The sequence below is a fragment of the Epinephelus lanceolatus genome, chromosome 16 (genome assembly GCF_041903045.1).
Source record: "Epinephelus lanceolatus isolate andai-2023 chromosome 16, ASM4190304v1, whole genome shotgun sequence".
Taxonomy (NCBI): domain Eukaryota; kingdom Metazoa; phylum Chordata; class Actinopteri; order Perciformes; family Serranidae; genus Epinephelus; species Epinephelus lanceolatus.
Window position 1 is genome coordinate 19654956 of NC_135749.1, and position 27353 is coordinate 19682308.

Genomic DNA, 27353 nt, shown 5'->3' on the forward strand with positions numbered 1-27353 from the left:
GAAAACATGCTTATACTCTTACATGTGTAATTTCATTTTTTAATGATTTTTTAATATGTTTCATTGTCCTCCTCACTGTAAGGCTGAGTCCTAAATGTCACTGAAAGTCGGTCGAAGAAAATGGAGCTGAAAATGTCCAACTCAGTCTACTTCTGTATAGACTTTTTTTTTTTTAACAGAAATGCATCTAAATGGCTTTAAAAGACCTCTAAACCGGCAGGTGCTCAAAGTCAAAAAGGGGCATATAGAACCTGATTTTAAAACACTGTGGTGTTAGGGCTGTATATTGGCAAGAATCTGACATCAGACATCACAATTACACTGGACAACCCAGATGCAAAATTGAGGAGGGGGAAAGAATGGAAATAGTCATGGCAGGGTAGAGTGAGAGAAAAAAATCTTATACAGAGGAGCACAATATTTAACTAGCCCCTACTAACAAATGAAGCAGCCTGGGCGCTCTGGTTTGCTGTACTCACAGTGCAGGCCGCAGAGGTGAAGACACTCCCAAATGGCCCGTCCAGAACACCACTGCAGCAGCAAACTCTAACATGGAGCTACAGACATTAAAAAGAACATGGGAGAGATATTACTTTACTGCTATATGTCCCCATGGCAAGATGCAAAACCTGCTTTTTTATTTTCTTAGTCTCTTCTTTCCTCATTGTCTCTTCTCTTCTTTCCTTGTCTCCTCTCCATTTGTTATTGTCTCTTCTCTCCTTGTTGTCTACTCTTTTCTTTTTATTGTCTCATCTTAATTTTGCTTCTCTTCTTTTCTCTTGCTTCTTATCATAGTTTACTTCTCTTTTTCACTTAATGTCTCTTCTTATTGCCTTTTCTTTTTTCTGCCTTTCTCCTCCTATTGTCTCTTCCTTTCTTTTCTATCTTCTTTTTTATTTCTGTCTCTTCTCTTTCATCTTAACATTGTCTATTTTTTTGTAGCTTCTTCCGTCCTGTTTTCTCCTCTTTCACAACAGTAGCTTTCTGTTGGCCATGTCCAGAAACACGTCTATGACCTCACTGTGGTTGATCGAAACATCCTTCTCTCCTCTTTGCTAGTTTGGTTTTCACCAGCTTTAGTTTTGAGGAGGAATGTTCCACATTTGCTGTGGACGCTGGGAATGTGCCATATGTCTTAATCAGCTCAGTCATGTTCGCTACATGTCAGGTCCAGTAATTAATAGTCTAAGACAGAAAAGTAAGAAAAATATCCATATCATACTTTTTGGCCTCATTTGGCAGTGACAGCAGCAGCTGGAGCTGTCTGTGGTTAAACATACCAAACGTGCACGCATGATCATTTCACTTCGTCTTGCAACATACATGAAACACCGTACACATCATTTATATCACCCACTTACCGGTTCTTCGACTTCCAACTGTTAACATACTGTCGTACTGTTGCACTGTCTATATTATTGTACTGTTGGACCGACCGCAACTCTCCCTGCTCACTGCTCCCTGCTACGCGCTTGGCAGCTAGGCACGTCACGGCAACATGTCAGGTGAAGGGTCATGTGACGTCATATGATGAACTGGCTGGCGGCAGGTAATTTATTATGAATTATTAATAATGATAAATGTTCTTGTGAAGGGCCGCAGGAAGGCCTTCTGCACCAAAAAAAAAAAGCTTGACAAAAGGGCACTTGGGAGTCAAGGGGCAAATGGGGCACGTGCATGCTGATCAGTCTGCTTTTGCAAAATGATTTAACACTGAAGTACCTGCTGTCTTACGTATGTACGATGTTTTAGAATTACTGCAGACAACTTATAGTCATAATGAATGAAGGCTTTGTTTACTCAAGATGTAATTAGGCCAGCTCCTGATCCTGATATAACTAACACTAACTTTTGATTTGATTTTATTGACTATACATACTGTATATATGTTGATTTGAAGTCATCTTTGACATGATTTCGTTCATGAATGTTGTATTTTTGTTAAGCACATAATTTGATTTTTGGAAATTTCATTAAAGGTCCAGCGTGTAGGATTTAGGGACATCTATTGATGGTCAGAAATGGTCATGTCTATAACTATGTTTTCATGCATTTATAATGACTTGAAAATAAGAATGGTGTGTTTGTTGCCTTATATCTAGGCTACAGAGTGAGTGGGTCTTTGTCCAGGAAGTCCACCATGTTGGTCTACAGTAGCCCAGGGCAAACAAATCAAACACTTTTGTGATAGTCACTGTAGCTCTCCTACATGCTTTGCACATGGTAAAAGTTTCAGTTTTGCATTTTCACCACTAGATGCCACAAAATCCCACACACTGGACCTTTAAAGGCGCTGTATGTAAGAATGTGGCCAAAACGGTTACTGCACTCAAATTCAAAATACTGCCGCAAGTCCTGTCCACCCCCCCTTCCTACAGATTTGAGGTTACTGGACAGCGGCACGCTGGAGACTGATTTGTTTGCCCATGGGTGGCTGCCGTGGCAGGGCCGTGTCGCCACGTCCGTGATCTTCGGTTTTCCAGTGGACCATTCGAGCAAGTCTGGCTTCTCTGCTGCTAACGCTGCTGCAGGGATACAGCTGAGGAGGAGCCGGTTGCTAATGCTATGTACTGGGACACTGCTAATGCTGCTTGCCGTGCTGCTGTAGCTCAGTCGTAACTGTAACTGATGCTGAGACTCGACTGACTGCGTGACTGGTAGACGGCGGTGGGTGGCGCAACAGGCCAAAACACAAATTCAAAACATAAACATGATTTGCAGACCGTAAAATATTTTTTTAAATGCGAATATTCTGGCTGTACTATTGTTGTCGGTGAGATCAGTGTGTTATATGAACATTATTCCTTAGTCTCTGTGACATAGTAAGAGGATTTTACGACTATTTGCTTTAGATTTCTTACATATAGCTCCTTTAATAGTACGATGTAAAGCTTTCTCCACATTTAAATGTTGCACCAATGTTCATTCTGTTGGAAAAATGAAACAAACGGAGGATTAGGTTCCACATGACATGCTTTCTTCTGAGTGTTGTTTTCCCAGAGAGTAACAAAGAAATGTCTCTACTTCTGTAGCACAAGAAAAAAACCTCTTTGAGTATCCAGAGTATTTAATGGCACTTAGCGTTACCGAGGGGATATGTGCAATACCTGAAACTGGCCTTGAGTGGGCACCATTAGCTACCTAATCAGCCTGATTTAGCGTTCACCATTGATCATATCTGAATATTGATCACATTTACTATACACAGTGTCATCAGTTATCATCTCTTCATGTCAGACTACTTGTATCACTTCACATACAAACGTATGTGTGTGCACCTCATAGCCCACTGTTAGATACAGTGACAGTGTAATTCAAATAAGTGTCTGATCAAGCCTTCTGGTTTTTCATACCAGTAAACAACAATAATAACAAACAGATGAAACACAAACTGTGGAAAATGTAACCATGGTGTTTTGAGTCTTTTTATTTGAAAGTTAAAGAAAAATGATGAGCTCCACATCTGAAACTGTCATAATCATTGATCTTTTCATAGTCATTGTCAACAATTGGACTCTTAAAATACTACCACTTAAAATCCAGTCCAGTTGCAGTAGAAAACAATATGAGGCATAATCCAACTTGTGAGACAAAAACTTGAGCTCTGCAGACATTACTGGAACCAGAACATGGTTATTAATATACCAGAAGCAGAAATACTACAGAGTACTACTACACATAACCACATAGGAAACACTGGTACATTTTTAGTCTGGTGGGTTTCTAACTGGTCAACACATTCCTCTAGTGATTAAACAAGCAAAGGTTGCAGCTACTGTGTGGCATTACAAACTGCAGCTGTTGTACACAGGCGGCTTCAGGGGCCCAGGAATGTTGTAAAGCAGGATGGCAGTCAGAGGCTGCCTCTTTATTAGGATGACTCAAGGGAAATGATGCACTATTTATTTTTTTATTTTTATTTTGGACCTGCACAACATTTATATGTCATTGTGCCAGTGACATTTAGGCTTTAGTGTCGCTGTGGCACTTTGATGCTCTCTGCTGACACAAGTATTGCTGCCTACTGGACTTAACACTTTGAGACTTTGATTTGAATGTTTTGATGCAGATTGTTAACTTATGTAAATGGTTGTGCATGTATTAGTCTTAAAAGCTGCATCTGAAACATAAACTCTAAGTTACATCTGGCACAGTTACGTTGTCTGGAATTGTATGTAGTAACACCTGACTTGTCTGACAAGTTGAGCAGGCCTAAGAGATCATATAGATAATAGATAATGAGCTGTTACGTGTATGACATGTTTTTGCTCCTTATAAATAAGAAGTGTTGAAATTAGGCTCAGGTCCTCATATTCTGCAGATCTCACATCAATTTTCTTGTCTTATTTGAACTGCAGTGAGCTCCACGTGCATGTTTTAATGATGGGAAAGGAACCAGTTAAAGCAATAATGATATTGTCATGTCTCCTGTCTGTATGTTACTCTGTCTGTCTCAAACCTGTGACATTTCATTACTGGGGACAGATGTTTGTACCAGTCACAACCACACAACATCAGACTTTGATTCTCATGCCCAAGTTTTGGTTGTCATACTCAAATCTAAACTAAAACTATCTGTACATATGATTCATGTGGTGATTACTGCTATTCCTAACTCCAGTTTCCACCATATTCCAGTATAATCAGCTGTTTGGCCTTTTAACTAGAGGCTTTGAAATAGTTGTGTTGAGAAATGCGTCCTCTGGCGCTCCGGAGGACCGGAGTGCGTGGCGATGACTTCAAAGACTGTCGGAATTTTTAGAGCTATTATTAAAGTGTCCTAAACGACCATAAATGTTTAAATAGGAATGGGGGGGGGGGGTTTAAGTGCTGGTTAGTATTCATTAAAAGCCTGCTTGTCAAATGCAAGCCATTTAAATTACTGTGTTCCACATTTATCAAACAATGCTCAGTTAAACATGGATGATTTGCTTAATTTATCTTCTTTAATGTTCCTCAACTGCCAAAGCTTGATGGGGGAAAGGAAAATCTTGGCCACTAAAAAATAAATAAATAAAATTTGTATGGGATAACGGGGTTACTCATCACACAGTTAAAAAATGGAGGCAATCCTAGAAATGAATTTTAAAAGTTTAATTTCATTGAAATGTTGTATTGAAATGCAATAACCTGACACACCTCCTCCATCGAGAGAACATAAACAGGAAAAAAATCATTCCACTGAGTGCATTTTTGAGCCATATATGACTACGAAAGAAAAATACAAAAACAAGTGACAACCGGCCCTGATGAAAACACAGAGGAGCTGTATATCTACATTTTCACATAAAAAAACCCCCAAAAGATTAAAAGTCTTCTGACCTCAGTGTCAAGTTTCTTACATCTGAAATGACCCTGTAGGTGACCCCCGCGGAGCAAGATCTGATGAACGTGACAACCAAACTTGTTCTCCCCTCTTTCATTTATATAAATCATTCATGTCATTTTTATCTGTTCCAATATGACCATAGGCTGCAAATAAGCCAGATATCTGGAGGAAGCCTGGGAGAAAAATAAATGTTTGGCAGGTGTTTGTTTGTTTGTGAGAGCAGTTCATTTGGGATGTTGTTTTTTAATTTTTTTTGGAATTTATTTGTGTTTTTTCTTCCCCACATGTTTTGTTTTGTACATGCAAGACCAGAAATAATAGTGTTTTGTAATCCCAAATGTGCCATATAAATGGTTGCATTTATATAACCAAGCAAGATTGTTATTTTATTTTTAATCAGTGTCTTAATATATGTTAATGTTGTATTAACCCTTTGAAACCTGGTGCATCAACACTTTTCTTGTGCTGGTTTCAGATGCCTTTCGCAAGTATTTCATTTGAATCCTGAGCAAATTTTTTGCAATTTCTTTCACAAACATGGGGGAAAAGGCAATGAGCAACCTGGTAAGAAATGTCCCACAAATTGCAAAAAGAAATAAATAGATTCAGAAAATTATTTTTAAAAAATTTAGGGAAAAAAACTAGGGGAAAACTAGCCTATATTTTTTACTTATTATTACTTTTTGAAATTATGCTCTGGATTTTTAAAAATATTTTTTAAGCACTTTTTCAAAGTCTTTTCCTTCCCGTTTTTTGTTTTTTATTGTTACTAATTTTCTTGTTTTTTAAAGAAATCAAGTCAAGTTGCATGCGATAGGGCTACTACGAGGGAGGTCTTGGTTGAGGATACTGGGGATTACGAGCCGTACATGAAGGCCTCATAGGATCCCTTTTTTTTTTTTTTTTTTTTTTTTTTTTGGGAGGGCTGATGTCATTTCAAAACTTAACTCACACTCCCGAGTCAACGCGGCGACTTGCTCACCTCCTATTCTCCGGTAAACTCGTCTCTTGTGTCTGACGGAGCGCACCTAAAGAAAACTGCGGGAGGTGAAATAAAATCAAAGAAGACTCAAACTTCTCGACCAGACCCGAAGCAGGAGGATCTAACAGCACAAACCCCGGGACCAGAGCCCCTCTTTCTGCGGGCAAAGGCGGCTCAACTCTTTTTTTCTTTCTTTAAACTGCAACCATATAAAAATGAATCGGAGCTTTAATAAGTCGCAGCCGCTGCGGAATGCGGATTGTAACGCTGTGGAAGTGAAAAGCAAGGTGAGTGTGGAGGCTTTGTTATTTGTAGGGCTCCAAATGGGGATTTGAGCAGAAAATAATGAGTTCACATGGTCGTCCCGTAACGGAGCTGGAGCTGCTCGGACAAACTGTGTGCAACTAACACTAATTCATCCTTTCATTCACAAATCTCATGTCTACTTCATGAACCAGGAGCAGGACGCACCAGAATGTGGATGTTTCTGTAATTTGCACTGATTATTGTCTTCTTACTTCCGACCATGCACATTGTGCTGATTTGGCTCTTTCCCTCTCTGTCACAGAGCTGATGGGAAAAACTGGTTTGACATTAACAATCCCTATTTGTTACAATAAGGAGGTGTTATCTGTTGGGTCGGATGTTTTTGCCACATTAGAAGCTTTCACTGCGGGTTTGCTGCCACATAGTTTCAGCCTACTCATTGTTTTGAGAAGTTGGTGAGAGGCTGACAGTGTAATAGCTGCATAAATTAAGTTAACCAGCAAGTAAATGACCACAGTTATCTGCTCATTTTGGTGCTTATGTAATGCAGACCACCAGTTTATACAGCATGTGAGCATGCTTCACATGCATTACGTTTTCCTTATTTAAAAAAGCATCAGATACATTAAAACATTAGAGCTTTGACATATCTGATAAGATCTGCTACAACCTATAAACTCAAAAACTTGACATCTGTTTACAGAGCATGTGGGCAGAGTGAAAATCCTCCCAGATAAACACACGGCACTGTGTCCAATCCTGACCACAAAGTGGAACAAACAGTCAGCTATTTATAATTTTGCCACAGCCTTTCAAGGACTTCTTGTAACCAACATTTTTCTCCGGATTCCAGTGAAGTGACGACAATCTTGAGTGGCAGTCATACCTGTGTGTTTGCACATGAGTGTGTACACGCACATACGAAGGACTGGCTCCTGAATCACACACTTGACATGTCAGATTGAGATGGACAAGAGGTGACTCATTCAGGTCTTTTCTTAGGGAGAACACATACTCTGATGGTGGGTGAGAATCTATCCCAGGATGCTCGTACACCATCACTGAGGAGTTGTGTGTTGTTGTGAAGCAGGGTGGGTTTCACAGAAACAGGAGTGGTTGCTTTTAGATTGTTTGTGGGTGGAACTGACAAAAAAAAAAGAAACCCAGGAGCTGCTGGGGCCAGAACAGACAGGTTTAACAGCGTCATCATCACAGCTGACTCACTGTCATACAGCGTCACATGTTTCCCTTTTTGGATCCGGACTCTTATCACGTCACTTTGTTCCTCTGGTTTTGTTATTCAAAAATCTAGAACATTTAGTCAAGTGTCATCTGGCCAAACCTGAATGATAACTCAGAGCATTTGAATGCTTGTAAAAATTCCTTATCATGTAGCGCCACTACTGTGGAGTCTCGTTCTGAATGTATAAAAGCAGCAAGGGGGAATTTCCTGAACACACAGCATATGATGTGTTGCAAGCTGAAAAGACATAAATAACAAAGGGTTCATCTCAAGCCACTACCCATAAATGGTACTTGAAATGTTCAAAATGTGTCCATGGATGGTGTAAAAAAAACCAAGATAGAAACTTGCACAAACTTTGACTTAGCATTTACAGATATCGTATGACCCGAACGACTGAGAATCTTCACGTAAAACCAAGTAAGAGCTTCCATACAGCCAAACATGATCAGGTTATGCCGGAGAGATATGTTTAAGTCCCAAAAACACTTCCCCAAATGATAGTTTAAGTTGAGCATCCACATCCACTAGTGTGCCAAGGTGTCGTGTTGGTGTGTTTGTCGTCTGTACAGTGCAGTGTGGTGCATGTGATGTGCTGCCTGGTTCCCACTGGTTAGCGTTTGGTTTTCTCAGGGGAAATTGTTCCAGTGATAAGCTTATCAGGGATAACACTGGAGGTGTCTGGCTGCCTGTCGTGGAGCCTCAGCCAGGAGCTGGTTTCACTCACTTAATCTCTTATCAAGGACAGAGAGAGTGCGGAGGGATGTTGGGGGTGGGGTGGGATTTTTTTTTCCCCTCACTCCCTTTGCATTTACCTTGACTCAACCAGATTGTCAAATACTTTTTATTTTAGATAAAAAGTAATCAGGATATTTGCTTGAAGCCTGATCTGTACCTGTAGCACTCAAGATCAATCCCAAGCCCGCTTTTTGAAGGTCTCGGCCTTGCATTTTTACTCAGCCTTGATTCTGTGCAAAGAAGGAGTGTTGAATAAAGATGGACAAGTTCACTTTCTCATAGAAAACAAAGGAAAATTTGCCTCTGCGACACCTTTTGATTATTTATTTCTCATGGTACACTTATGCATACACACATTTATACAGTGGGTGCTATCTGTGGGGGTTTATATGAAACTGTGGATCTTTTTAGATCAATTCTAGGAGTGCCTATGATTTGCATGCTCCACATTTTATTGCATGTGTGTCATTTAGTGCGGGACTCGCACTGGTCTGGTTTTGACTTGGTCACAACCCCTTAAAGTCTTGTCTTAGGGTGCATTCACACCAGGATAGTCCGGGGGACTCGGCTCAATTGGGCGGGGAATGCCGAAAAATTTCACACCCTCATTTGGTTCGGTTCACTTTCACACTACACTTTATAAAGCGAACCAAACCGCCTGGACAGTGTCACGCAGCTGGTCGTTTGGGGGCAGTAATGCCTGAAATGACCACTGACCAGAAAGAAAAAAAGCACGAGGAAGAAGAAAACCCGGCTCATCGATTGGCCAGGACTGAAAACGGGAATCCATCCCCTTCAGTTATGGATCTTAATATATTGCTGTCGCAGTTTATTTTCACCTTGATGTGACACTGATCCGGCGACCAATTAAATCCGCGTGCCGCCATCCTCTCGCTAAACAATTTAAAAACTGCTTCTACCAGTTTGCGCTGTTGGCTTTGTTTTTTTTTTTTCCTACCCAAAATGCACTGCGCTCTACATCACTTCCTCTCTTTGGTTCACTTCCTCTCTTTGGTTCGCTGGATAGTCCATTTGCATTTCCCCCTGTAAGCGAACCGCACCAGGATTCACTTGCAAGTAAACCGAGACCCCCAGTTTTCAAGCGGACCAGGGTTCGCTTGTTTGGTCCGCACCAGAGTTCAAATGAGCGTTCACACCACTCCAAACAAACCGAACTATCCGTGGAAGCGGACCAGGGTTTGTTAAAGCGGACCAAATAGCGCCAGTGTGAATGCATCCTAAGTCTCGATACACTCTGGAACTTGATCTCAGTTTAGGTGGTCTTGACTACAACACTGGCCTGATATATTCCACAATAAGCTGTAGATCATGTTACATATTTATTCATCTGTTTAATGCCAAGATCATGTTGGTATTTCTCAGGTGAGTTGTCCCCGACTTGCGGAATATTGCGTAAGGGCAGATCCAAAAGACGGAAGTAGGGCTGGGCAGTATATTGATATCAGATCAATATTGTGATATGAGACTCAGATTTTGGGTATTGTGATACAGTAAGTGTTGTCTTTCCCTGGTTTTAAAGGCTGTGTTACACTAAAATGATGTATTTTTTCTGAACTTACCAGACTGTTCTAGCTGTTGTATTGTTTTCTTTTTCCAACTTAGTCATTAGGTCTATATCGACAACACTGATTATTTATTAATCCAATATTATTAATACAATATCGTCAAGGTGTTTGGTCAGAAATATAATATTTGATTTTCTCCACATCCCCTTGCTCTAGACAGAAGTCATCTATGTTCCCTTTTCTCCAGTGTTTCAGAGTTCAGTGTTTCCAGACGTGTTTCAACCTGTTGACATCACCTCGCCCTGATAGGCTGGGAGGACAGGTGATGTCACGTTTGTAGTGATGTATTCTTAGGTTTAGCTTCAAGGCCCGTGATTAATCGTCCTGTGTTCAGACTTGTTCATACCACAGGGCCCTGCGTTCTGCTTGTGAAAACAGATTGTTCAGACTGAACACAGAACGCAGTGCCAAAAGAACATTCAGGTTCAATGCAATGAACGATTTTACTGATACGCAGAAGTGTAATTGTTAGGTAAGTCAAGTGTGACATGTTTAAGTCTTACAGTGTTAATTACAGTTCAGCCATGTGTAGGTTTCACTTTTCTAAATGTGAAGGACGCCTACTGAGGACTGTCAAACCCGTTAGTCAACTTCTTGTGCCATTTTTTTAATGTAGGTTGAGTTTTATAAGCTGGAATCCAAGTTACGCTTTGAAAATTGGAGTTCACATGTGCCTTTGTTGCCTTCAGTGAATCTGGCAGCAAACTACACAGCCGCCTGGCATCCCCCTCGTCCCCTAACACGCCTCCTCTTAAATTCATATGTCATCTTCTAATTACAGAGCTGGTTAATGTATCCCCCGCTCTTCTTCTTCTCCTCCCAGTCAACACTGCTACTCTTTTCTGCTTCTCTGTCAGCAGTTTTCCTTTCCCTCCCTCCCTCCTCCTCCTCCTCCTCCTCCTCCTCCTCCTCCTCCTCCTTCTCCTTCTCCATGATCATCATCTCCTCTCCTCTGCTGTCAGCTTCCCTCCACTGTGAGCTGATGATTACAGTTACAAACTGCACCTTCGTCTACAAATCACCACTGTGATTCAGACTCCAGGGCTGCTGCAATTGTGTGTTGTTGTGGTTTATGGAGCTTTTGTGCCTCGGTTGTATCTCTGCTCCTCAAGTCCATTCTTGTCTATGAGTTACATGATGACCCCGCAGTGACCCTCAGCCATGCTCTCATTGGTGGTTCGGCGACCTAGCCGGGAAAGCTGTAGCACAATTGTTCAAGTCTGTGCTCTTGAGCGTTAACGGTAGGTGGGAGGCGGAGCTGCCAGCCACTGTCATTTATATATACTGAGACAGCTGACTCATCCACCTGTATTGTTCTATTGTTCCTTTTTTCCTGCTGTTTTCTTTGTCAAAATTACATGTGATGTGCAACTGGCATTTGTTTTGCATCTTGGCATGCAGTGTGACACGGAGCTGCAAGGTTTCCAACAGGAAATTGTTAAGCTGAGGTGGTTAGCCATCTACATCCTGATGCATCTCATTTTGTTATCAGTTAAGTGTGTGGATGAGGGTCTAAACACACCAAGCCCCCAGGAACAGCACCAGGCTTTGAAGCCAAGCTCACATTATGGGCAAACTGTCGTAATACAACTTTGGGGTTCGTCATGTAATGCCACTGGGCAGTTTGTTGACTAGTTGATTAAACGTTGCTACTGTCAGTCGGCTGCACCCAAAATACTAGCTGGTTAAACCAACAAAAATGCCATTCTAGTACTCAGGGAGTTTTCCTAAAGATTTATTTCCCCCAAGAATATTGCTTTCAATAAATGTTATGTGTTAACTTTTATTTATTGAGTTGTTGTCGTGTTTTAGGGGAAAGTGTCACACATTTCAGCGCCATTTAAAATACGATTTGGTCATTGAAAAATGTGATTAATTATTTCCAAGGGCTGCTTTGTGTGTCTGAATGTAATGCTAATTTGGTGTTGGGGCTTTGTGTTGCTTGCATGTCTGTTTGTGCTAACATGCTGTTTGTTGTTGTTGTGTTATTGTGTTGTACTGGTGCTCTGCTGTTGTTTGCTGCTTCGCATGGCTTCTTTTCTATGTTGACGATTTCTAACTGCTGTAGTGCTAAGTCTTTATACTGTCTTTGTCCAGTGAATTGTCCTGTGAATCTTTATCCTTTCATTGGTTTCAAAACATCTTGCCAAAGGACTGCAGTTGAAAATTAGCCAGCTGGCTAACACTGGCACATTTACAGAAGTGTTGATTAATGTGCATTGTCCTTATAAATAAATAAATAAGATAAATAAAATTTTAAAAAGTATAATAGACACAATATATTTCAGACAGTGTTCAAACTTATAGATTAAATTGTGCTCAATTTTTACTGTTGTCTTACTTGAAGACTGACTACTGGTTTAAGTTTGAACTTTCATTTAAATACGAGTGACATTAGTTGGTAGGAACATCCCTACACTAGGCCCAAAAAGACTTTTTTCCCATAGATTTACATTGTGAAAGACACATCTGTAAATCAGGGGCTGCATTCATTTGAGCATCACAACCCCGCAAAATTACTCATGTCACAATCTGGGTTTGATCATTTCAGTGCGATAACATTCAATAATATATGGTATCTACTGTTTCAAACGCACCCCTCTCTTTTCCCCTGGAGTTTATTGTCTCATTACATAAAAGCATGTACATTTTTTCTGATGTTAGTAGAGGTGTTTTAGACGAGGTGGCCCACTTCAGTCATAAAACACTGATTTAACAGTCTTTCATATGCAAAGGCTCTTATTTTGAATTCATTTATTTAGGTGCATGTTGTTAAATGTTGCCAATTTGCTATACTGTCAATAACACTGGCTGTATTTGTCTGCAAATATCAAACTCTTCCTATTTGCTTGTGTGAGTGTAATATGTAAATGTATGTGTATGCTTTGGCTGCTTTGAAACCAGTTTTGAAAAGGATTACAGCTAATTCAGTTAGTGCTTGGAAACAGCTTCCCCTGTTCCATTTTGTACATAAGGTCATGACCGCAGCTGTGACAGAGCTCAGCGGACTTCCACCCTGTTAGTTTAATGTGTGCCAGTCAGATAGTTTAGATAAGAGCAAGAGGTCGGACATCCCGGCTTCCTCTTTCTGTTTGGCAACTGTCCTTTTTAATGACCCTCTCTTTTGATCTTCCCCTCTCTGCAGTATGGGGCAGAATTTCGCCGGTTCTCAGTGGACCGGGTCAAGCCCGGCAAGTTCGAGGAGTTTTACAAGCTCATCCTGCACATTCACCGCATTGCCAATATGGAGGTGATGATAGGCTATGCTGACGTCCACGGTGATTTGCTGCCAATCAACAATGACGACAACTTCTGCAAGGCGGTTTCAACGGCTCATCCACTGCTCAGGATCTTCATACAGAGACAAGGTATGTTGTCTGACAGTCCTTAAGACAGTATGACTTCCTTGTGGCTCTTTCTTTTAATAATTAAAGGGATACTTAACTGATATCCAACCAGCATTGCATTACAACAATGTGGATAGTATGTGTACACGAACTGTGGTAAACGTCTCTTCATTGAACCAGTACCCAGATCTCCCTGCTCCCTTCTCAGCAAAACTCTGCCAGATGATGCATTTTGCATCTTGCATAATGTGGCATTTTCGTATTGCCCGCCACTGCAGACACAAAGATTATAGAAGTGGGTCAAGACACTGACCCGCTCCTTTCTCTCTCAAACTCAGACCAAACTGTAATGAAACAGTAAAACTAGGCAGTGCTGATCAAATATAAGCCAAGATTCTGTTACTGTATTGCCTTTTTCTCGCCTAAAATGTTGTCAGAAACAAATCATCAAATCATAAAACAAGGCAGTGATGATCAAATACAAACCACGATTCTGTTACTGTCAATCAATCAGTGCATTTATGGTCACTGCACAGCCGTACAACGAAATCAGGTGTCTTCAGTGGACACATACAGCAATTCAGACACGCAGACAGTACAAGTACAATAAAGTATTGCTCGTAGTCGTGAAATATTGCACATATACAAGATATTTCCTTAGATGTTGTTGTACGTATCTTTAAGCTTGGTTATTTACCTGCTATTTACATGTTTTAGCTTACCGTTAAGTAGTAATACAAGATCATTTGTCACCACTTGGCCACTATTGTGTCCAACAGCCAAGCTCACATTACGTCACCCATCAGCAGGAGCATTTATTAGTCCGGTGCAGTGCTGTGCATTCTGGTAGTTGTAGGTTTTCACCCTCTTGAGCAACACCGAATGCCACATTCCTTGTTTATGGTTTTCTCTGGTCACGTAGCACCAATTTCAAAAGTATTTGCGTCTTTCTGCTGCATTGACAGCCTAGTTTTATGAGATGACCATCTTCCCAGCAGTGAAATACTTCTGGAAGGAGGAATCAAGCTCACTGGGTCTTTTTCTCCAACATTGTAATTATAAACATTGTCTCTTGGAGCTGGTTGTTAGTTTAAATGAACATTGGATGGATATTAGTTTTCAGCTGGTAAACTTATAAAACAATGATCTCTTGCAATAACTGCATCTTGGGCTGCAATTATCGTGCTGACTCGAATCGAGTTTCCCCACATAATATTTCCTCATCCAATTATGCCTCTCTTCCCTCTCTGAGAACTCAAGGCCTTTTTGTTTACTTCATGCAAGGCTTTCTGTGTGTGTGTGTCTGTGTGTGTGTTTTTGTGTTTCCTGCCCTCTTATTGGCTGGATCATCTCAGTCTCTGTCTGTCTGCCTGGCTAAGTCCTGTGTCTTATCCAGAGGAAGGGCTCGCAGGCAGATGAAAACACACACACACATGCACACGGGCCGGTGCCTTGGCAGCCCCATAGAAATCAGGTCATTGAGCAAAGCCTGTATCCCGGCATACCAGACATTACTAAGAGACAAAAGATCTGCATGAAAAGAGAGACTCCTTACTGAGCTCCCTCCATTTGTGTTTGTGTGTGTGTGTGTGCATATGAGTGTGTATTTGTTCAAAGACAACAGCACGGTACCCTGAATGGGAACCAGTCCTCGTCTCTCTCTCTTTCCCTCTCAATCTCGCTCTCATAGATCCCAAGTCTGGAGTGGGCCTTGACTGCCTGCCAGCCAGCCAGCGAGCATACAAATGAATCTATCACCATTCACATCTATTCATACCCTCAATCCTCCCTGGAATGCGCCTCGCTCGGTTGTGTAATGAACATGTACGCTCCAGGGTATTGTTTTAATTGTCGTCCAGTGGTTCAAATACAAAAGCTGGCTACCGCGCGGTGAGTTATCTTGTTGCATATTTCCAGTAAGAAACAAGGTTTGGATCTTCAAGAGGCCCCACCTGACGTTTTCATTGTGTGATTCACTGTCTTGAGAGCTCAGACGGCTGCAGCTGAATGAACTCTGTACAATGACTGATGTGACATCAGCCAAAGATATCAAATGTAGAAATTAAAATGTGGAATTAACTAGGTTTTTATTGTTGGGTAACTTTTTTTCATTGTCTGGGAACTTTTGACGCACAAATTAATATGTGTCTTTAGTTGGCATCTCTCAGTGCAAAGACAGCATGCCTATAAGTTACCTTTCTCTTATTTCTCTTCTTTTTGTTTATAAGGGAATATGTAACATTTATTATATGGTAACCTTATCTTTGCACTCTTAAGGTACTTAACGTAGCATGCAAAGTTTCCACAAGAGAATTGTCTAGCAGGGGCGATAAGGCGGCAAGACTGTGATGCATCTTGTCTTGTGATCAATTGTCTAAGTACTTGATGGCCTTGCCGATTAGATATGTGCTGTGTGCAATATTCAGAGCATTAATATAGCAATAAACAACCATTTGCTATGTAAAGATACAGTAGAGTAATGGCGTCCTGAGCAGAGAATGAAGTCACGCTACCTCTGTGTGTGTTGTAATCTCAGCTTCTCTGTTCATTGTTATGGTAGTAGACGGCCCGTCCATGCAAGCACATTATTGCATGCAAGTGTGTGTGTGTGTATTTGGCTAGCTAATCACCTCTGCACTGCGCTCATATGGCGGTCACGGCTGATATCAGGAGGGCATAGCAGCGAAAGCGTAACATCCACCCACCACTTCCTCCCAGGTTAAGTCCATTAGTTCTGTCAGTACTTTTGTCATTGTTGCGCTGTTTGCGCTCTTGTTAGTTCCTTTAAGTGATTTAAAATAATGTCATAATAGATTCCTGAGCCCCATAGTTTGTGTTTTGGTGGTTCACACCCGTACATGCAAGGATTCTGCCCCTGCCTTTTTTCTGTGAGATGTCACCCATATCCGTCTTATACATTCAGCGTGGTTGTCCCTGTTCCATGAGATGGCTCTTTACCTGTGTCACATCCCTTTTATGTCCTGTGTTCCCTTTATAATACTTTCTGGAATACAAAAATGCCTCAAAGCACCAGAGGAACTGACACTTCTACAATGGGATCTATGTAGTGTTGTAGTCAGCGGTGTGGTGGAAGGTATACACAGGTATATGGAGTATGCCCACCTTTTTTTCTGGCCGTTTACCGTGTACCCACATGTCAACCAAAAAGCCTTTGGAATATACTGTATAATAGATAGGATACATAGGAATAATAGTAGAGTATACCCTCTATCCATCCAGCTGCCACCACACCACTGGTTGTAGTAGTTCAATGGTGTTCATTATGTCTTTAGTTTCTGATAATGACTTTAGTTGTTCCTTTATCTCAGACATGTTGGGATGTTACATACCTTGACATGTTTCGGTGGAAACTTCTGCCTTCCTCAGAAGTGTCACTTGGTGGTGGTTGTGACGCGTCTTTATCTGCTGATCTGTCAATCAGCCGATATTAGGGAGGCGTGACCATCCTGTCAAAAAGTTTCCACCGAAACATGTCAAGGTATGTGACATGCTAACATGTCTGAGATAAAAGAACAACTAAAGTCATTACTGGTTGTAGTATTGTTGTTTTTGTTGTGGTGTAAACACACTGCTGACATGGTGATGTGGTTTACGGGAATGTGCACTGTTGTGACTGATGCTGAGGCAGTCTGAGCATCTCAAGCCTCACTGCAGTCTATTGTTCGTCGCCAGACAAAGAGGTGTGTGTTTTACTGTGAGTACCTCATGTCTCAGAAGAGCTGACCCGCACCCAGTATGTTACGTGCACGAGAAAGTGTGTGTGTGTGTGTGTGTGTGTGTGTGATAATGACTGTATCAGTCAGTGCCAGCCTGTTAGTACAGGTCATTAGTGGTGTCACCGTGTGTCTTCACTGTCTCGGTCAGCAGACCACCCCAGATGAAAGAAAAGACTTCACACACACATATACAGACACTGTGACTCACCCCTCAGCCACAGAAGTGACATTTTGTGTAGTAACTTAAACTGGACTGTTCTTTGACATGCATATGAGCGTGAAGGGGGAAAAAAAACTTTTAATTGGGCCGCTCCCCTGACAGCTCAGCCCATAAAGTTTATATGTCTCTTTCTATTTGCACTGAAAAGCAAAAAAGTCACCTCACAGTAAATTTGAAAAGTTGTTACAATGATTAAAACTTGCCTTTTTTCAAAGATGTCACATAGAACAGGATGTGAAACCCCCCAAGTTCATGGATACATTGTACAAAAAGGCATTTATAAGAGTTAAAGATGAAACACACTGAGAGATGGGAGGGGAAAAGGGGGGATTTAAAAGGAAAACTAGGAGAGGAGGGGTCTTCAAATTTGAATCAGAGAAAGCTGGAAAGGAAGAAAGAAAATTTACTAACCTTACATCCTTTGTATTTCATTTTCTCAGTAGGATCAGACAAGCAGCACGTTTCTGTGACTGGCTGTGTGTGTGTACATTTGTCCACATAACAATAGGTATTATAACACGTCTCTTTCATCTACCTGACACCCCCCTTCTGGGCTTAGACTGCCATTGTTGGTGAGATCACTGGAGCACGTGCGGCAGTTGTGTGGCGACACAGCAATAATCCAGCCGATGATACCTGTTACTCCCTGTGGGGGATGATGGCAGCTTGTTTAATGATGACTTCACCTGCAGAACAGAGGCTTGCACTTTGTGGTTAATTCCCAACAACATACAATATCCTGTGGGTGTAGACGATTGCACAGTGCTTGTCTTCAGTCAGAGCAACAGGAAATTAAAGAATAACACCCTTTTCAACCAGGAAGTGCACTGATACTTAAAACACAAGGGACTTCTATCCACATACTTTGGACGTGCCTCTGTCTGCATAACTTTTGGTTGGAAATATTTAGTTAGTTGTCTAAGTCAAATTATCTGCAGTTACTGCCTTATTTGGAGTCATCTGCAATATCAAATTATATGCACAACTTTGTAGCTTTTGCAACTCCTTTGTCAAGACCTCTGATTCTTGCCAAGTGCAAATCGCCTGCTCCACCGACCCATCACTCTCAGATTAAAGATATCTTCCACACAATTAGGTGTACACTGAGAAGATCCTTCGCTAGTTTCAAGACGACATGGGTACCATTTTTTGCATATGCTAATAAACTGAATTTCACTATCATCCCAGACGAACAAACTCTTAGTCCCTAACTAATCTAGTAAAATGATTCATTTCGTGTTTTATTGTTGCCAAGTAAAACACACATTTAGGGCCTGTTTATACGGTTCGGTATATATTTCTGAAAATGGGTATTTATCTTTGCATTTGCACCTGTCTTTTACACATAACTGGCGTTTTTCTACACGAAAACAGAGATTTTCAAAAGTGAAGGTTTTTAAAAATATCTGTTTTTATGGAGACGTGTAAACAGGATAGATGGAGATTTTGGAAAACGATGACGTTGCAACCCAGTTCGCGCATGCCCATTAGGTGCCCGGGAACCTCAACAACAATGGCAGATATATGCCGGGTTGTTTACGTTTTGTTAGCACTTTTGGGACTACTTACGAGCTTACAAATGAACTTAGCACTGCTGCATCAAGATCACCGCTACATTCGGCGCACAAAGACGTCTGCTGTGCCCAATATTAGTAAGTGCATAGCAGCTAACTATGCAACATAAGGTTAAAATGTAGTTTATCATTGTTTTTATCACTAGCGCAGAGAGGGAAACAAATCACTGTGCATGCGCAGGATGTTATTCTATGGTGTTTGACATATGGCGTATCGCCACCTACTGGCCTGGCATGCTAATTGCAGCAAAAAGCTGCCGTTTTTGTGTTTTCATGTAAACAGGGATATCGTTTTCACAATTGATCTGTAAACCCAGAATTTTTTTTATACGGGATAAATAAAAATCCATTTTTATTTGTATCGGTATCCGTGTAAACAAGGCCTTAGATGTTAACTTTTACAGTTGCCCTGTTACTACATGATTTCTTAGTTCTCACAGGTGACCAATTCAGTTTGTATTTACATTCTTGTAAAGTGTTCTGTGTCTTTTCTTTGATCTTCTGTTTTATAATGATTTACAATCTTATTTGAAACCCAGTAGAAATCCAATAAATTAAGTTAAAAAAATAAAACATGGGTAGAGTTGCTCGAAAAAAGGACAGAGGTATTGTTGTAGTCTTAAAGTAAAAACTTGAGATTGAAACGGCCACAATGCCTCTCTACATTTTGGAGTAACTCACTTTTATTTTTAAGAAATCTGTTGCTTTGTCTTGCTATTACTCCTAGCTGTGTCTGTACACAGTTGTAGATGGAGATTCTTTCTCACATCTTCCACTGACTTAAAAGTTTCCCAGTTTAGATAAATTAGAAATGTCCATTGGTACTGTGAGTAATTGAGTGATATCCTCTTATGAGATAATCCTCTAAAGGACTCTTATTGGCAGCTACTCAGCAAGTCTTACTTTGTCAGCAATGCAAAGCTATTAGTAGGTGTATTGAGCTCAGTTTGGATCTGTATCAAATCAGCGTGGTGCACTCCATTAGATGCAAATTGATAAAATGTTTAAAAATAGTAAATGCCTCTTAGCTGGTTGAACACGCAGCAGAAAGGAGCCTTTATATTAAGCTGTTTACATAATAACTTAAATCCCAGGGAGCCAGTCTGTTTGTAATGTAATGATTAACACAAATAATAGATGGCGCGAAAACTTATCTTCGACTTGGATTTGTCCCAGTGCTCCCATTAGTAGTAAAATAAAGATTAGTCCAGTTTAATGCTGCATTACATCCGCAGCCTCTACTGTTTTAATTTCAAGCTTTACACAAGGTGATCTTAGGAGCCGACGGTGTCAAAACCTGTGGTGAAAAATATCAGTTTGTAGACAGAGGGGGAGGGTAGTCACCTCAAAGGGGGGAGTTTTGCACCAGGACACTTCTACATCTCTCATGAAGGCACAATCAGGAGGGGGGAGGGGGCGAGTAAGTGATGAGAAGAAATGGGACGCATCAAAAGATCTGCGAGCAAAGGGGAGTGAGCGAACCAGGTCTGTATGTGGAGGTGGACTCCTCGTCTGGTTGAATGTGTGGGTGTGTGTGATTGTAGTGGTTTAGTCATGTGTGGTCAACTGATGATTGATGTGAGAGCGGGGTCACATGTACATTTCTGCACTTTTAATTGCTGTGTGAGTTTCTACGTGTTCATCCAGAGAGAAATGACAGGATATTCTAACCCATGCACCCTTATATTGACTCAGCTTTTAGCTTCCTGTTTAGTGCATTTGGTTCCTGGACATTGTGATCAGAGGCACATGTTGAAGTTATTCAGATAGGTAGTCTGACGTTTTGTCAAAGGTTTATAGTGTTTATCGAGGGAACCTATTGGAAGAGTACTAACTGTTCATTCATACTCTGCCTCTTGTGCAAAATGATGCAAATTAGGATATAGATAAGAGAGAGGGAACACTGCCTACATAGTTATTTAGGCAAGATAACTCGGACAGGAAACCAGCCACTGACTTTAGAATTTCCACATTTCACCAGCAACTTTTACTGATAAAAGATTAAAGACATACTGTAAACGATCCCTGTTAGTGGTGAAAACATTAGAATATATCTAATCTGTTCCCACAAATCTATTTCTGGAGTGCGGCCGTGAATGAAGGCTGTTAATGCGCTAAAAGGCTTTTAGAGCTGGCACGGTCTGACACAATCTTAGCAGGCGTTGGTGTGTAGCTACTAATTTCCCACACTACTGTACTGTAATGACTGTAGTAATCTTGATAATAGTCTTTTATGATTCTGTGCACAGTGGAGCACAAGCAGGGTTCAAGTAAGGACATGGGTATTAAAGGTCCAGTGTGTAGGATTTAGGGGGATATATTGGCCGAAATGGATTATGAAAGCATGTATTTTTTTTAGTCTATAATCACCTGAAAATAAGAATTGTTGTGTTTTCGGTACCTTAGAATGAGATGTTTATAGGGAGCATGGCTGAATCTAAATGGGAGTATTATTGGAATTAGCCATGTAAACAGCTCAGTAGGGCAAAACCCAAAATATTATGTGCATGTAAAATTACTCACTGATTTGTAACCTTTAACTTCTTTATTCAGCGTTTTTACCCGTTTTAATCGTCTAGTCTGTTTGTTTTGGAGAGGAGGAGACCTCTGCAGATGATTCAGCTCCCAGTAAAAACCTCCTGCATGATGAATACTGACGACATCCCAACCTAGATGCTAGATGCTACTAAATACCTCCTAAATCTTAAACACTGCCCCTTTAAAGTCAATTTGTATTTTACCTGTAATTACACTGATGGTTGACAAGAAAACTATCCTGATCCAAGCAAAACACAGGCCTGCTTGTAAAAGTTCAATTTGGGGGGGGAAACAGAGATGTTTTTGTAGACAGTGCCAGTGGCCTGCACACAGACTAAACTTTCAACAAAGAGAAGAGACCCCTGTTTGTCAAAGGGCTAAAAGTTTAAATAAATAGAGCAGACGAGGTAGGCCAAGGTCGCGTCTGTGTGGCTTCATATCTAACATGCTGAGTACAGAGGGTTTTCAGCCCCGGCAAACCGACCGCTCTCCACACCTGTGAAAACTAGAGGGCCGGGTATTAATATCTGCCAAACTAAAGAGAGATGTGGCACCACAGCACAAATAGAAAAAAACGCCAGAGTAAAACAGCAGCTACGGCAGTAAAAGCTGACATCCAGACCAGAGCTGTTTCGCAACAGCTTGGATCGCACAGTTGCTTGGAGATCAAATAAATGCTGGCGTTATTGTATTTCTACGGCTGCCCCGACTGTCTGCACTTTGCCGACTTCCCACACTTGGCTGTCTCTCTTTTTTTCTTTGTGCCTTAGTGAGATCAGAAATGTGTTGTTAACAGAACAAAGCTCGGCAGGCTGAGAAAATAAAGGTGTCATTTACACCGAGAACTGTTGTGGAAGAGTTGAATGCAGCTTGAGCAAAAAAATTAAAATATGTTTTAGTGTACTAGTCACTCGTCACTGGAGTACTTGAATATGGAAACTACTTAAAATGCCCATTTCTAATATAGAGATATGGATGATGGGTAAAATCTTGACCTAAACCAGACCTGACCTGAGCTTTCTAACTATGGAGTCACGCTGGAGCTCTGGTCAATCATCAGCCACACTCAACACACTTTTTTTCCAGGGTTTTGCATGGAATGTGGTTCCTAATGATCAAAGAGATAACATAAGGCAGAATAACTAGTCTGTGAAACAGACACTCTGCTGTCATGGTCAAAGTCTAATGCCTGAAATGGTTTACAATCCAAATGTTGAAATGGAGAGGATGTTTAATGGGCTTGTGTTTGTGTCTGGTTTCTCTTATTTCCTCTTATAAAAGAATATGATTGCAAGCAGACATCTAATTTCTTCAATCCTGGTTTTGAACTTTTGAAGCTTGAATTCTTAAACCTTTATTTTCAGACGCTCTTTGTTTTAAAGGAGCTGTGTGTAGGATTTAGTGGTGTCTCGCCATGACGATCGCAGATTGCAACCAGGTGAAAGTTCTCCCATGTGCCAAGAGTGAACTCCTGGGTAGGATTCCTTTAAAGTTCATTGTTCACAAGGTTTTCACCGTGAGCTGAATTATCAGCAGAGGTCTCTTCCTCATCAAATCAAACAGAAAAATACTGGATAAAGCGCTAAAAAGTGAGTGGACGATCGGCTGTGGCTGAGTGAATGTGACCTATCGCAGAATCACTGAATTTTATAATGGCACTGCACAGAAACTGGATTGGTTGCATCACAGCCTGACACCTGATGTGCCTGATAAGGTCAGTATTGGCGCCAGTACTTATCCAGTGTATCAGATAAGTATATCTGTAATTCTTATTACATTCTTCTTCTTATAAATTACATAAATGTGATGTAAAATGCCTCCTTATACATCCATAAAGCAGCTGTTATACATTAAGAGCCACAGTCTCTGTTGAGTTGCTCTCAGTCTGTGTGCTGTTGTAGTGGCCGAGTGCAGGGACATTGTCAGCACATCTGGCCACTCTCACACCATCGCCAAGGGGCTTCTGAGAACACGTGGTGCATGTGTGTGTATGTGTGTGTTGTGTACTCTTGTCCACATGCCCTGTTCACTAGATGGGATTGTGCGGTAGATGTGTCAACATGCCAGTGCTCAGTCATGGTAGCTGTAGGTTAAAGCTTTGACCCCACAGCATTTGATCCATGTATACAAGAGGAAGAGCCACCTCAGTAATTAGTGTTTGCTCTTTATCCCAGTCAGACCTCCCAAAGCTGATTTAGTCCTCTGACACTGGAACAGAATAGCTCTCTTGTTTAGTATACATGGTTCGGAATTTATTCATGCCAACGTGCAGCTTTTTCTGTTTTGTCCTCTGTGCGTATTTCAGTGGATTATAAACCTGCATGCCAGCCACGTAATCAAATACCACGATGGGCAGAAAGCATCCTTTTCCTCATTCCAGCAGAACTATTTTGGCCATGTAAAGGCCCTGCCTTGCTGCATTGCCTCAGTGTGCTCTCTTTGCACAACATCAAAGTCATTAAGAGTGAGTCTGAGTGCGGTCTGTTATGTTGAGGCTGCCACTACCTCCAGTCTTTGTGCTCGGTACCAGCGAGCAGCCTCAGGCTGTGCGACGATGAAGCTGGCTGAGTGAAAGGGATCACTATGAAACAACAGGCCCTACTCCCTGCCTACTGCTCCTTGAAGCAGAAGAAGACAGCAGCTGTCAGATAGAGCTCATCTTTTTTTTTTTTCTTGGGCTTTTTGTTTTATTTGTTACATCTCCACCCTGCTATGCTCTCCCTCTTTCTGAGCAGAGTGGTGAAAGTGTGCAGTTCCTGTCAGATAGGATGCCAGCAGAACAGTGCAACTCCTCCGTCTGATCATCTTGGTCCACATTCAAGAATGCTGTTTTAGGTAGCTGCTTGGACCGATCCTCATTCTTTTCACATTAGAGCTCAGGCATGACTCAATTGTCGAGGGCAAAGGGGGAGAAAACCACGGCAGACAGTGGGGAGTCAGCCTGACAGTAAGAAAGACAGACAGGCAGGGAGTAGGAAGGAAGGAGGGAGGACTGGGCAGGTTGAGTCCACCTCCATCCTGCGGTCTGGCTGTTATCCTCCTGTTGCAACCTGAGCCAACAGAAATCAGGAATTTTCTGGATAAGAGGGGAAGCCCGTGCAGGCAGAGGTGGTACAGGCAAATGTCATGTACCGCATGAGACAAAAAGCCTTTTATTAGAGCTTTGTGTAAGCTTCACACAGATACTTTGATGACACATCTGGGTCACATTCAGAGGGCAGCAGCAAGGGAAAATCCACTGCCTTTGAAAACATCTCAGGCAAGTGAGGTGTTCAAGGCCTCGTCAGTGTCGGAATTTTTTTTCCCGGGTTGCTGTGTGCACGTGCGTGTGTCACAGTGCATCTCTGCGCCATATCAAATAAATCCCTGTCTCCATACTGGGAAAGTTTCAGTGCCGTAAAACCTTCTAGGTGGTGTGTGTGTGGGCCTCTCAATAAAACCTGTGTGTGGCCTTTTCTCTGCATGTCTTCAGACAATGCCAGCCATAGTTAAAGTGTGATGGAGACGCCTGGTGCCTGCCAGGAGCAGGACAGAGAAGCAGCAGCCATGTCCGACGGGGAGCTGCCTCCCTTTGTGCCTCTGACTGGAGACCAGCTTGGATGTTGCTGTAAACCATGTCAGCTGGCACAATAAGGAACAAACACAAATCCACACCCATGCTAAACATGTAGCCAGATGCAAGCATGTGCACGCACACACACACACACACACACACTTGGCCCCATTACATCTAATTTGCGCTTGTTTAATGTGTTTGTGAACTGAGTCATTTTATTTGCACCACATAAGTCTTTTGCTTTAAAGCAGAAGATGCACACAGGATTGCTTTCTTACTACCACATGCACATGTTCATATGCATCACAAATCCCATCTGAGGCACATCTTCGGCCCTGCTCTCTGTTGTTGTGGCGTGGGAGGGGGAGGTCCTGTGTTTTAATTAAACTTGTAAGGGCTGTTATGTTTGGCAGAACTATATTGGTGTTTGTGTTTCCTAAGTCCCTGCTTTCATTTTGGTTTACGACCTCGCTTTGAACTGCGTCCCCGCTCCCCCACAATGAAGTTTCCAGACATTGTGGGACAGGAGTGTCTGTGTCGGAGCCTCCTGTCATGTGTTTGTCACGTTTGATGAACATTTTATAGGGTTATTTTTACATTTTTTAGAGTCCACAATGTTCCCTTTACGGTTTTGCGTGGTCACAAATTGTTCAGAGAAAAAAAATTTGAGTACATAGAAAATTGATACTACTAACAAAACCGCTCAAATGTTTGACGTGCAAATTTCCTGAAGGATGCGGTTTATTTGCAGCTCTGCATATTGGTAAAAATGAAGTATACACACAGCTGCACTCAATTCAGGAACACTATCACACCTCGACAGACTTTCTGTTATGACTACTCTGGTTCTTAAAAACTCAGTGGCTCAGTTGAAATTGACCTCATCCTGCATCTAAATAAGCTCAGAGAGACGCAAGGCTTTTGGAAATTGCATGCTGGATGTGATGAATATAGCCGGTCCTTCAGGGACAAACAAACAACTTCCTAAGCCACCGTCACCACCAGGCCACTCCTTCGCAGCATGAACCTTCAAAGAGAGAAAAACAAGCTTGAAATACTTCGTGCCTTATTTCGTTCCTCAGTGTATGGCTTGAAAGTGGAATGAGATCCTGTGACATGTGTGACTGAATTTCCAACTGTGAATCGTTTTTTTGTTCTTTGTTTGTATTGTTGTTTGTATGTTGTCACAAGCATAAGGGGCAGGGTTTGTTTGAGGAATTCCTTTATTTCAACTTGATAGAATAAACAGGTTATTCTAATGCATCTGCTTATCTATGCAGAAGGATTTTACTTTATTTGGAGCTGTTATATGGAATTTTTCAATAGATGCCTATCATTACTATTTAATTGTAAAACAGATAACTTTAAAAATTATTATTTTTTAAAAAGGGTTCATTTATGCTCATTGTTGAATAATGTATATGGACACAGACAGAGCCCCGTCTGTACTTTGCATTCATTTCATCCATATTTGTCCCATTTTCCAAACATTTTAAAAATTGCAAAACTGAAAAAAAAAAAACAGTAACATAGCAAAAGGAACTGTACATTCACATAGTGAATAGATCAAAAATTTTGATAGAAATAGAAAGAGTCATAATTGACCTCGCTCACATTTGAGGTGTCCTGTCGACAGTTCTACAGATGTCTCTTTTATAATGGTGGTCTATGGGGGAAATGCTTTTTGGGCCGCAGGGGTGTTTTTTCACTGCAGTACCGTGAGTGGCCACTGGGAAAATTGTCTGCAAGGCTAAGCGGCTCTCCTGGGGGCCTGATGCCAACATAAAAGATGCAATGAAGCATATGGGAAGTGAGGTGTACAGCATTTCAGATGAACGTATCTATTTTCATACGTAAAGGGAGTATAAATGAACCTTAAGACTACTTAAGACTGCCGGTTAGCCGAGCTTAGCAAGAATTTGCAGCTAGGGAAGAGCTAGCTAGCTAGCTAGCTTGATTTGTTTTTTGTACGCATAAACACAAGATATAGCATGTTAATTAGTGAGCTTTATAGGTGCTGATAGGTGGATTTTGTTATGTGCGAACAGAGCAAGGCTAGTTTTCCACAGCATTTAAAGGCTTCATGCTAAGCTAAGCTAACTGTCTCTTGGCCCTAGCTTTATGTTAAGCACACAGATATGAGAGTGGTATCTATCTTCCCAGTCTGATGTTGTATAGAGAAATGAATCTTAGAAAATATCAGCATCATTGTCTGCTGATATTCTGTTGGAGTGGT

General features: G+C 41.3%; 1 protein-coding gene across 1 annotated transcript in view; it reads left to right on the plus strand.

Moving 5' to 3' along the window:
- The first annotated feature begins 6217 nt into the window (after positions 1-6217).
- The window catches only part of pard6gb (par-6 family cell polarity regulator gamma b), a 44933-nt gene continuing 23797 nt past the window's right edge, over positions 6218-27353 (plus strand). Inside the window, exons 1-2 of the mRNA XM_033636269.2 lie at positions 6218-6598; positions 13291-13513. Of these exons, the coding sequence (XP_033492160.2) occupies positions 6527-6598; positions 13291-13513 (295 nt within the window). The 5' untranslated portion in view covers positions 6218-6526. The remainder of the gene's footprint in view (positions 6599-13290; positions 13514-27353) is intronic.